At 41.3% G+C, this 13,347-nt stretch overlaps 1 protein-coding gene and 1 long non-coding RNA gene across 2 annotated transcripts; one reads left to right on the plus strand and one right to left on the minus strand.

Annotated features, from left to right (window-relative positions):
• Positions 1-2,366: 2,366 nt before the first annotated feature.
• Positions 2,367-13,322, minus strand: LOC116058816. The gene is made up of 3 exons (XR_004107127.2): positions 13,226-13,322; positions 11,248-11,320; positions 2,367-2,900 (listed from the first exon to the last, which is right to left on the minus strand). It is a non-coding gene; the product is annotated as an uncharacterized LOC116058816 (long non-coding RNA).
• Positions 7,029-8,566, plus strand: gsx2 (GS homeobox 2). Its single transcript, XM_031311726.2, has 2 exons — positions 7,029-7,546; positions 7,762-8,566. The coding sequence occupies exons 1-2, from the start codon at positions 7,171-7,173 to the stop codon at positions 8,100-8,102; spliced, it is 717 nt and encodes a 238-aa protein (XP_031167586.1). The 5' UTR covers positions 7,029-7,170; the 3' UTR covers positions 8,103-8,566.
• Positions 13,323-13,347: the final 25 nt, after the last annotated feature.

Below are 13,347 nucleotides of genomic sequence, written 5' to 3' on the forward strand. Positions count from 1 at the left end.
GGTGAAACTGAAGTTTTCTAATCAAGTATTATCAGTAAAACACATTTCAAGTATCATCAGCACCATTTACACATAGTGTTATATTCATAGACATATATATATAGACATTTATGTATATATGTCTGGTTATATTTATCATAGCCTATATATTATTGAAATATCATTACTGATGTGTTTTTTAATGTTTTCAAGGTTTTTTTGTCAGGTTGTTATCTATGGCAATACATCATATTTCATAAAGTGATTGTATATTTTGAAAGAAACTTAATTTGAAAAGTAACGAGCTAACAGATAAATGTAGTGGAGTAAAAGTATAAATTAACATTAAAATTGGACATTTTAAGTCTAGTACAAGTACCTTAAAATTGTACTTAAGTACTGTACTGAAGTAAATATACTTACAGTTGTTGGTTCAACCGTATTTAAGGCGTGTGTCACTGAGCCAAAATGTTTCTTTAATTTAGAGATTTTCTGAAATTCCTCCCCTATCCTAAAATGTGTACAGAAACACGTCGGAATTGTGGAAATGATTGAATCCATTCACTATATCAATTTAATATTAAGGTCACTTTTTGGATTTGATTTTTTAAACACCTGTTTCATTTTTTCAATTGTATTAATGTATAGGTGTACAGTATGTTTTGTTTCTAAAGGATTTATATTCTACGGAAGAAGATTAGGGCCACGTGAATTTTTTTTTATTTGAGTTCTGACTTTATTCTCAGAATTCTTACTTTTAAAAATTCTGACTTTAAACTGAAAACTCAAACACATTTTTCACATGTGGCCCTAATCTTCTTCCATAATCTTCCACAAATAAGAAGCAGACATCTGTGTAATAAACATTTCTGAAATTGAAATGAGGGGAAGCTGGCTCAGAGTCCAACACAGCATTTGGAGAGTTTTCTATTTATTCAAGACACATAATACTGCAGACGTCCTAATGTGACAGTAACCACTTCAAACAGCTTTATTCAGCATGTTGTATTGGAAACGGTCAAGACAATTCCAAATAGCTCAAAATGGCATTACAGCATGTTCTGATTAGAGTTTTGCACTTTTGAACTGAATCACATGACTTCTAAAATAATATGGCACATAGAAAACAAACAGCCCTCCAGGCTGTGTCCCTGTGCTGACTCACTGAGCTGGAGGTTGGATGCAGCGGTCCACCAAACTCCAGCCAGTTCATGTGATGCACCCCAACGGCCCACTGCACAATTAGCTGCCTGTTGTGTGTCATAAGCTCTGCTGGGCTTCAAAACACTTTATGAGTTTTTTTGCTATCAAACCTTGTGATGCTCTCGATAGACGCCTACTGTTGGGTGGATGCGAAAACTAAATCTGCCAATTCACAGTGTACTGCTCTCACAATTTCTAAAGAGAAATGAGGAAAAAAAACCACGTTGGCAGTTTCACAGATCATTTCTCATTAGTAATTTAGTCATGATCTAAGTCAATGCTTTTATCAGAATATTCAGTTAAATTTAATTTGAAATCCCATAAACTCTCTACTCCTTAAACAGGATATTCAACATATGAAGCTAAACTGATACAGTAGCCGACAAGTGTTGAAGTGACATTTTCCTCCTTCAGGTTTTGAAAAGCTTTTTGCTTTTTTTTTTAGCTCTGTATCTGAGAATAACACAAGACAGTAAATGAGTGTCTGTGGCTGCCTACTGCCAATTAACACGTATAAATCTGATAATCCTCTTATAAAAAGAATCACATGCACTGGCGGGAAGGAACACATTCATCGCTCTAAAATACGAACAGTGGAATGGATATAAATACACACTAAATGCCGACAGCTGTAACGATGAAGAAGACAACAACAGAGGAAAAAATCTGATCGAGGCTTTCATCCCCAATGAGCCGGAAAATGTCTCAGAGTCCTGACAGCTCACTCTCGACCTTCCTTTAAACTTCTGCACATCTTCCAATAAATCACACTATATTCGTAATAATAGATGGGGAAATACGGCCATCATCTCAATTGAGAAATGTGAAAGCTTTCCCATTTGTTTGAAAAGCCTCTATTTGACCTCGTCTATATGACGAGTTTAGAGCGGCAAGCTGACGCTAACAGGCAACAATGAGAATCAACGTAACGACAAACTCTACTCAACATGACACTTTTCTAGATCAATATTAAATCTGGAGCGATTACACATAGGAAAATAAATCAGAAATATTACTTATCTAAAAATAAAGTCCCTTGATCTGTCCTCTTTGGCTACATTTAGCATGAATGGGGAACAGCAAAGAGGATGCTATTTAAAACAAAAGCTGCAGGTTCCTGGATTCATTTGCTGCGTGCTGATTGGATTAAAGATGTAATTCAGTGGAGGTAAAAAAAAAAAGGGAATAAAGAAGTGAATGACAGGTATAAGGTGCCGATAACATGCAGAAGAAACATTTGGCATTGTTTGCTTCTTCACAGTCTGATAAACAAGAGGACAGAGAGATTGCGGCCTGTGCCTATTCATGGCGCCGGCAGGCGACAAAAGACGCGGCCCGGACACACATTCCAGCCTGCTTCCGCTCCAGCACACAAGCTCAATCCCAGGGATTTCCCCTTTCAGAAAGGGAGAAAAAGGGCTACAATATCACCTCCTTTAGATTGAGGGAGAGACTGGTCGGGGTAACCGGGTGGAGGGACTCCTGTCATTCACTTCTTTGAAACATTTCCTGATTTGGGCTTCAGGGGAAGTCAGGATCTCTCTGTTCATGAGCAGAGGAGGGGTGGGAACCTCTCAGGTTTGGCTGAGGCTGTTCAGGGAGGACGCGATTGGTATCCATCTATAACCACAGTTGCTTTTAATTTGCGAATTTGAGTAAGAATTTGTATCCATGGTGGAGTTGTGCTGTGCACAGATGAGCATGTGTTCAGATAAAGTCTAAAGGCGAAAAAAGCCAATCATTAACGAATACATACAACAGCATCTTGATCTTCCTGGAAAACCAGCGAGGAGCACAATAATGAGTCCTTACAGCTGATCACTCCTGCAGGGAGAACATGCACTACAAAGTGACCAACAATGGAATAGCTCCCTATTACAAAAAGGATAGAATTTCAGGACTGTTTGACAACTCAAGCAAGAAGAGATTGAAATAAGGGCGGCTGTGTGTGCTGCCTCTGTAATGGCATTTGCTTAGTCTTTTGGAAACAACAGAGGAGGCAGAGGGACAAATCAGGGCTCGAACAATGAGCTTTAATAAAGACGTTTCTCTGGGAACTTAACCGTGATCGGCGTCACTATCAGTCGGCGTTTATCTCATTTCCGAGGCTCGTTAATTGTGTGCGCAGACGCATACACATGCCGCAGCGCTGAGTGCGGACACGCAGACACACTCGTTGGCGCAGGGGCACACTTCAGTCTGGAGTGTCTGGTCTGAGCAGCTCAGCGAGACTGAGAAGCGTCTCTCTAATTAGAGGGAGCCTGGTGCAGGACATCTCTATAGGCCATCGACAGGGCCCTCGCTGGCTTTGTCCAGCAGCCTCTTCTTACACTGAAGCTGTCACTTTACTTTTTCTATAGGAGTGAGGGCCGTGCTCCCTAACAGCGTTGTTGTCTTTTTTCCAATCACAGAAACCGTTTGTGTAAAAAGAATTTAAAGACATGAGCTGCAACACAACACTCCCCTATTGAAACAGATGTAATTTCTAAGGGTGGGGGAAAAAAATATATCGATTCACATATGGATGGTGATATTTTTCCGACGTTTTTTAAAATCGGTTCTTTTCCCCAGGTTTGATATTTATTTATTTTTACCAATGATTCACCTAAATATTTATACGGTACCGCCGACGGCGACTACATCATATCCGTTTCCAGTGAAACAGAGCGAAAGCAGAAAATGCAGAAAATCCATGTTATGTACTTCTCTACAAATTAATGTCAGACTGACTGACTGACTGACTTGTGATGTGCATTCTTTTTAGAAAACAATTTATTTTTAGGAATGTCTCAGGATATATTGTCTCTAGAAGTGTTTTCTTCCACTTTTGTTTTTGTTAAAGAAGGAAAACAAAATCGCAATACTCAATACTATCGAATCGCAATGCTTCTAGAATCACAACAAATTAAAATCGCAATACAAAATTGAATCGGCACCCATGTATGGTGAAAGATTCTAATCGGAACAAAAGTCCCTACCCTAGTTGCCTCCTGATCCATTTTTGCACTAAAAATGTAAACGTTAGCTTATTGATCTTGACAAACTCCTGCTGTGAGACGTTAAAAGGGACTGCTTTGCTTTGTTTCTCCGGCTAACTTGTCACGGCGTTTTAAAATGTAATTATTTCGGACTCATTTTTGCATAGAAACCTAATTATTCACAGATATAAATTAGATTCCACATTCATGGAGACCATGAACCCCCTAAACTCCTGCAGGATGCTATTCACTGGCAAGCCTCTTTCTCCCTCTTTTCTCTGCAAACCATGAGATGGAGCGCAGCCACTGCAGCTGCTATTCACATCAACCAGATAATTGTTGATGAAAAGTCATTGCGTGGCATTATGTTGTCCGCAGGATCATTGTTCATTTCCCCCATCGCCGTTGAGATCTATATGGAGGACCAGAGTGTTTCCTTTGAGTTTTGGTATTCAGGATCTGTTGCCTGGTAACTAATAAAGGGGCAAATCATCCACTGTATTGGCCAAGATGGGCCGCAGACACAACAATGCAAGGTTTGTAAAAAGGCGTTGAAACAAGTTAATGACGCTTGTTCAACAAAACATTAATGGACTTCTTCACGCTATAATATGGCATGGGATGCGATGTGAATGAGAGGGGGGAACTTTAGCAGTGCACTTTTACAAAGTTTGTGTGTTTTTAGTACTGGGAGGAGCCCTGTTACACACACACACACACACACACACACACCTTTTTCCCCTCTCTTTGATGCACTTGCACACACTCTCATACCTGAAATGTTGTTTGCCACTCAGGGGGAATGAACGTAAGACTAACCCAACCTCTGAAGAGAACCAACTTGTTTTAAATCCCTTATTTAAATTAAATTTTCATGTTATTGAATGGGCCAGTGATTAATTGCCCATCAGCATGATTTGAAAAGGGGGGTGAATAGTGGAGGGCAACTGCTGCACTTTAAAGTAAAAGGCGCACAACATTGGAGAGAAAGAAGAGGCAAGAGAGAGAGAGAGAGAGGTGGGGCCCTGAGAGCTGTACACATTTCTCATTTTTTTGGTATATATAATCTAACGTTTACACAGCTAGTGATATAGCACAGCCCCATTGGTTGCACAGGCTTCTTGTAACCGAGTGGACAAAAAAACAGCAGCCCTGTCACCCCGAGCAGAATAAAAGGGAATCAAAGGATTTTTCCCTTAAATGGACTAATTTTCTCCTTGAATTATGAAAGTAATGGCTAGGTAACAGCCTGTGCTCAGTACCCGACGGCTTAATGCTTCCTAAACCCTTCCACGTGGCTCCACTAGTCCTGGCAATTAGGCCTCATTATAGCCTCATAAAGGATCTCATTTGTGGGATTACTTAATAGACAATGAAATTTTATCGTGCAGAATTATGGAAAAATAATATTAGAGCTCGCATGGTGTGTTGAGGGCGCGCGCCACGCATCATTCCGCCTGGTTTGCTCTCTCTCTCTCTCTCTCTCTCTCTCTCTCTCTCTCTCTCTCTTGTTTCAGACTGCTATCTGTACCATAACAACTCTGTGTCTTCCTTGTCAAGCGCTGGATTCACTTTATTAGAGCAATTACTGTCTGTGTGACAGACAGACACGTTTGTTTGGATCCTAACTGCGGTTGGATTTTAAAGACTTTCTAATTCTTTTAAAGACTGCATTTTAACTCACGCTTCAATAAGTGCTCCAGTTTGCTCTAATCATGCATTTGCTCCATAATGAGGAGTTTTTATTTAAGAAAAAAAAAAAGGGGGGGGGGGGGGGGGGGGCAATGTAAACAATAAAAAAAGCCACTTATTAAAAACTTGGGACCCAGTTCCATGTTATTCTGTGAGGTCAGAGGAGAAACTAACACACGTTGTGCTGGATCTGCACCATGGACCTGCTGACGGCCCGCCTCTGTCTGAAGGGCCGAGGCGTTACTTGGCAGATGAAAGCAGAAGCTAAACCTACCGGTGACCCGCCCGGGGATCAAACTCGCTAATTATTGTCACAAGATGAGGGATTAACGCATTTCTGAAATAACTGCCTGTTTACACCCGCACAGACCGACCATTATAAACACTTTCTAATTGAATCCTAATCGCCATCGAATAACCGCTGCAGCCCAGACTCGCCATCACTTCATCATTCTTTAATTGCTGGAAGTGAAACTTGGACCAACCGGATTCAAAGTATGATTAGGCTGCAGGGCAAATTATTGCTTATATAGTCGCATGCACAATTCCTTAAATCGCATTCGGGGGGGATAAATCGACTATGGAATAAAAGTAGGTCTGGATAGACTCCATTATATAGCTTTGCTATGCCAGACTTCATCACAGTCATGTAATGAATTTTAATTCATCTATGGATTGAATTTGGGAGGAAAAAAGAATAAAGATCACTTTTGAGACAATTGGAATAACTGCCAACCCACTGCACCTGCTCCTACAGGTCCATCTTTCAGCTGTTTCATCTGACTTATTTAATGCAAATCCAAATTACATTTTACAATTTCAGATTTCTATCTGACCAGTTCCTAAAAATCCTCTAAAAAAAATTTAGCAGCAAGTGTGTGAAAACATATTTCTCAAGCTTTATATTTTTGTTACATTGTTTCAAAATTATGCTTATTGGATCATTTAGGTCTGCTGAAGAAAGCCCTGCAGTGTAGAACTTATAGTTCATAAGAAAATATAAAAATGATGTATATATTTTTAATGTGTCTGGTTATGTTATTCTAGTGGCCAAGACTTTTCTAAATTCGGGGATTAAAAAAAAAGGAAATCTGCAAGTTGTGATTGGACGCCCGGGGAGACGTCACGTGGTTTGGGTCGCTGACAGTATAAACCTTTGGAACCGGGTGCGCACGTGGGTGACGCTGCAGGGCCAACCCTCTTCGGGGTCCCTTTTGTTAAACCATCAAACATAAGCACCTTTGGAGATCCCAAGGGGTTCAGATGAGAAACAGCTTTCATCCTGTGCACGGAGAGATCAGTTATCAGCAGCGCAGCCATGTCGAGGTCTTTTTACGTCGATTCTTTAATAATCAAGGATACGGTTCGACCTGGACCGGTTGAGCATCCAGGACAAGACTTCCTTATTCCCATCAGCATGCATTCTCCGAGCGTCATGACGGTCAGCGCTCCGGTGTGTCCATCCAGGAAAACTGGGACTTTCTGTGTTTGCCCGCTGTGCGTAACGTCCCACATCCACTCTTCCCGTAGCGGCATTCCCATGCTGAAGAGTCAGTTTCCAGGAGCGGAGGCACAGTACTGTCAGAGGATAGCGCATCATCAGTCTTCTGCACTCGCGCACCCGGGACATACACCTGTCTGCACGCCCACCTTCAGCGTCACAGATCCCAGGAGATACCACTGTCTTTCTATTGGTAAGCCACCTGTTTGCTCCACTCTCCACTCACAGCACTGTTCGCCACCTGTTTGGCAGTCTTCCTACACTTCGTGATGCCCTTTCAGTTAGATGGATGCTTGGCTTTTACGCACAATGATTTACGCGCGATGTTTTTGCGCCATTTGCATCTGCGATTGAGTTACTAAAAAAAAAAAGCTAAACGTCTGACATGAATTTGTTTTTCTCCAACAGGCGCCTCCGAGAACAGCCACATCCAGAATGGCAAGAGGATGCGCACGGCTTTCACAAGCACGCAACTCCTGGAACTTGAAAGGGAGTTTTCCACGAACATGTATCTTTCAAGACTCAGGAGAATCGAAATCGCCACGTATTTGAGCCTGTCAGAGAAGCAGGTGAAAATCTGGTTTCAGAACCGCAGGGTGAAGCACAAGAAGGAGGGGAAAGCCACCCAAAGGAGCGCGCACAGCGGTTGCAAGTGCGCAACCGGCCACACAGACTATTCGAGGTCAGAGGACGAGGAGTCTCTGTCTCCGGCCTCTGCTTCGGAAGAGAAAGAGGTGTCACCCATCTGAGAGAAACGCGACTCTCCAGATCCCACTGCTGACACTTCTATCTGCCCTGCTGTAGCTATGGGTTACAGCATTTCACAACCTCTGGGCCAAAAACCTCCTGCATGAAGTCTGAGAAAGTGTTAAAAATGTTGTTCTTCACTTCATGTTTATCCTGCTTTTAAATTAAAGGAACAATGTGAATACATGTTTTACCCCTGTGGTGAAATAATGGGAATCATGACCTAGGTTATGTGTGTCGTAATGATGATGTAATGTTGATCCCTTCAGGATCCCACCTACATACCCAGGTCTAGTTTACTATCCCCAGTAAATGTTTTCAACTACTGCCTGACATCCCGTTACTGTCGGCGAGGTTGTGTGGTAATGAAAGCCCTTTAGGCCTGCCCCGTGTGGAACCTGTACGCAACAATTTGTAAACTATGTATATGTGTATTTATTGTAATAAACATGACGAGTTGACCTAAGAAGTTGTCAGTGTGTTGATTATGATCAATGCTGTGTTCAGGTATAAAAATTAAGGACCTAATAATGAAAATATATATATTTTTTTTATATTTTTTAAGAGTTTGAAGAAAAGAAATGTGTTTATGCATGAATGCAAGTTGAGACATCTCCAATTATAATGGGCCACAGAAATCATCTTCATCATCTTCATTATTGCATTTTAAAATGAATATAAATACTCTGCATATACTATGACGGATTATTATTATATTATGATTATTATCAATTTATCGACACATTGATAACCGGAAAGCACTGGTCCTATACTTGTGATGATATACTGAAAATTAGTATCCCCTGTATAATGAAGAACAGAGATTTATCCCATACATTAAGGGTTCGTAATATGAGTGGACAAAATATTTGAAACACCTTTCAAGACAATTGAATCCAGTAAAACACCACCACTAACTCCATCTTTAAAAAATAAATAAAAGTTGGATCAATTTCCTTGAAAACAAAAACAAAAATCCAAATTTCACAGAGGGAGTTCCTTTTTGCATTTCAATACATTAGATCACGTTTCTACTTTTCTGGCCACTCGTGCGTAAAAGCTAAAGAGTTCTGCACAAAGTGTGCAGTTTTTTTCCCACTACAGTTTTACAACCTTTCCAACTCTTTTCTATCAATCGACAACTATACCTGACATTACATTTGCTGCTATGTTTAATATAGTAGAGCCAACGTTCACGGTGCGTTTTATTTTATTTTTATTTTTTTGAAACAATAAGTAGCACAACTCCATACGATGATACAAGCTATTTAATTCCCAATGGATGGAGTGAACTATATGAAAGTGTAGCTGTAATTTCTCCTTAGATTTGACCACAAAAGGGTACCCGATAACGCCCCTGGGGAGCAGCCAATAGTCCATTAATGTTCACTTTTGAAAAGATTTTGGGTTGTCCAAAGCGAGTTTAATTGCGTTTTCGGTCCCACGTTGGTTGATTATGCTGCTATTGCTTGAAACCACAGAACAAGGATATATAGAAGTGGCCAAAGGCTTTGACAGGTTAGATTGTCCTGCCTTGGGACTCGCATTTAGCCGGAGACCCCCGACGGCTGTGTGCTCAGAGAGCTTTGAGAGACAGCTACAGGGTTCCTCCGAGCGACAGAGAACGATTTAGTCACTGTTTCATTAGGCACTATTTGAACCTTTCAACTTATGGTGAATTAAAGGGGGCACGCTCAAATGGAAAGACTGTGAGGGGGGATTGGGACACTGGAAATTAGCTGACGCCTAATTTAACTCGGTTCTGTCAGAGTTTGGGATACATTCCTAATTGAGAGGGGAAGCAGGTGAAGTTTTGGTCCCACGCAGACCCATTCAGAGCGCGAATAAATGGTCCCCTTTCACGTCCCGCTGGAGATCATATATTATTGGGGGAAAGCCACCTAATGAATATATATTGAAGTTCCTATTAATCGAATTAGAGTTCCCTTGCAGGTGTGAAAGACCAATGCAGCATTTAAAGCGATTCACAATGGAATAAACCGCAGTTTTGGAGAAAGACTCCCCCCGTTTTCAGCCCCACAGGACGTGACCTGCTGACTGGAAGGCCACTATGAATCTCATTCTGACAGTGGATCTATTTGTCCAGGTCAAATGGATAAAACTGTCACACTCCCTAAAACTTTTTGATCACATGCATCAAACTAAATGTTGAAAACAATGCCAAGCAGTCTGCGGAGTGTACATTTCAGATGAAAGAGACTATACCTACCACTTTACAGAGAAACGAGGCCACTCCAAAGACGTCAGGCCCTTGCCACCATTGAAAATGTGGCAATTACGCATGACAAAAGACAATTAATAAGAGCGCTTTTCAGCCGGTTGCAGCTGCTGTCTCATGCGGAGAGATGGAGGCCAGAAGAAGCTGAAGTGCCGGTGTGGAAAAAAGGAGAGCAGCGTTGTCTTTTCCCGAAGAGACGTCTACTTTACTAATGAATCCGCAGTGCAAATATAATCCTCCCTAAATGCGGCCTGTATGGATAAGCCTGATGGCTGACATCGGAGAGTGTTGTACGTGTTGTACAGTTAAACGATGGTGGTGGCCTGCTGTTATCAATACACAGATTTGTAATGAAAATGTATGACATGTTGGCCGTTAGATTTGGTAGGCTATTTTGTAAATAATTGGGGGGGGGGTAACATCCTGTCACAGTGTTAAAGGGCTAGTCTGTGTGTGTGTGTGTGTGTGTGTGTGTGTGTGTGTGTGTGTGTGTGTGTGTGTGTTAGAGTATATCATAATGGTGACAGTTTCAAAGTAAAAGCCAAACAGAAAGAGGCAGCGCCATGTGAAACACTATTTATTTTTTATGATCATTTTAGTTCGGTTAATTATTAATTTGCTTGTTCTTTATAGGATTTGGTCAATAAATATGCTTTCTGGCTGTAAAATGACTTCCACTTCTCTTAGTGGTTAAATCATTAAAAATCTGTTATCTGTATGTATGCACACAGTTGACATGTGATACGTGACTAAATCTGTTCAGGTTGGTGCAGTGTTACTGTGAAAAAAATAAAATATATATAAAATATATATCATTGTATTTTAACTTAATTCCTCTGTTTTCTGTTTGTAATCATTTATTGTTTTGACATGTAAGATCGTTTTTCCTCTGATTTATAAAAACTCACCTCAAACCTTGAGAGATCTCCACAAGGCCTTTGAGTCTCTCTGCAGTCCACTGCTTCAGAGAGGTCAACGCTGCTGGGAAAAAAAAAAGACGGGAGAATGTTACAGATGTATTTATTTTTTATTTATTTATAGATAAATCGATAGAGTCAGTACTTTGGCTGAGAGGCGCCAAGACTAATTTCAGCACGCTGGACAGCTCCCACAGGGACCGCCGCCCGAAGGCCAGCGACACTGTGTGTGTGGAGTCATCTTCAAACACTCACATCTGGATGACCGCAGGACTGTTGGATGTCCACGTGTACTCAGTCCTGTTGTGTTGTATGTACTCTTGGTCACAGACATGGAAGTCGGAGTGACATGCATTCATTTATCCTGGTATTTGATCCGACTTTTAGACAACAACAAAGTGGATACGCCAGGAACAGAATGAGCTCCAAATGCTTAAAGAGTAGCCTAAAAACGGATGTTTTCAAACGCTATGTCAGAGTGTTGTTACTTTGGGATTTTAGGGATAGTTCTCTTTTGACACAGAAAGGAGCGTGCGTCGAAATGATCAGCAAAAAATGCTCAGTTTGTTTAATGTATGATGACTTAAATTGGATAAGTCCCCTTTGAACGTAGGTTACAGTATACTGAGACACATATTGCTATTTTCCCAAAGCCCCCTGGTGGACAGTCGGGGGCAAGTCACCATAAAGAAGATGAGTAATGTTGGTGCGATGATGTGCAAACGTGTGGATTTTTAAGCTTCTGAGATTTCCGCCTCCATTCAGTTCCTTTAAGTTATCTTATATCTTATGTAACCTAATGAAGAACGCGTCTGTTATGACTCAGCAAACCTCTCGGTGATATTTGGAATAATTTGGGGACTTGTTTATGGCTTTTGATGTTGTGGTAGTAGTATTTAAGTAAGTTTTGGTGAAGGCAGCTTTTTGCCTTTTATCACGTTGGATTTATGAAAATTTTAAAATTTTGTTTTAGTAAATGTCTGCATAAAAACCGCCTCTAGAATCTTATTAACCTGAATGTAGTTTTTTTTTTTTTTTAAGTGTTTTTAAAAAAAATCCGTAAAATTGAGAAGCTCAAACCGAGTTGAGGTAAGCTTGGTCTGCCGAAGTTGAGACCCTTTGTTTGGAGAACAAGGGCACTGTTCTTGTCGGCAACATGTGGAAGTAATTGCGCCAAACGGCTGCGTGGAGCTGGGAGAGGGGGGTGGGTGATCATCGGCCCCGGGGCTCTGCTTCATGCAAAGACACCGGTCTGATGCTCCTCTTCTGCCCAGAGATGGGCGATTCATAGCGGCCCATTATTCTCTCTTTGCCCGTCAGTAGAGCCCGGGGGCAAGGGGGGCAGGGGGAAAGAAAATAAAGAAAAATAATGGCTGTTCTTTAGGACTCGGTTACCAGCTGACGCATGTGTGCCAGTAAACAGGAGTCAGTAGTTTTCTGTGGAAAAGAAGAACTACCCTGATGGTGTCATTTCTTTCAATTAAATGTGCAAAGGGCGATGTGTGTGTGTGTGTGTGTGTGTGTGTGTGTGTGTGTGTGTGTGTGTGTGTGTGTGTGTGTGTGTGCGCGTGTGTGCGTGCGTGCGTGCGTGCGTGCGTGTGTGTGTGTGTGTGTGTGAGAGAGAGAGAGAGAGAGAGAGAGAGAGAGAGAGAGAGAGAGAGACAGAGAGAGAGAGAGACAGAGAGAGAAACAGAGGCTCTGATGTGGCTTATGATATGATGGTGTTGGAGCGCCCTCTATGAGTTCAGCAATCCACTGTCCCCGCTTTGTGACTGATGCACAAGAACTCCATTGACATGCATCATGCAAAAGGAAGTAAAAAAAGTGCAAATTTGTATTGTAATAGTGGTAACGCTTGGTAAGGTGAACAACTAATAATTGTACTCACAAAACGAGAACATTTGTGCGCATGCACAGACAGTGCAACATAATCAGATGCAACACAAGTTACTAAAAAAACACAACAGACCTTCTTCTGTCCTCCAAAAGATTTCGCATCCAAATAAAACCCCATGAAAATGCCATTCTGCCCTCATTTCGCCGGGGATATTTGTCTGCATTTCTCCCCTAAAAAGACTCTTACTTTGAAAA

The sequence above is a fragment of the Sander lucioperca genome, chromosome 11 (genome assembly GCF_008315115.2).
Source record: "Sander lucioperca isolate FBNREF2018 chromosome 11, SLUC_FBN_1.2, whole genome shotgun sequence".
Taxonomy (NCBI): Eukaryota; Metazoa; Chordata; class Actinopteri; order Perciformes; family Percidae; genus Sander; species Sander lucioperca.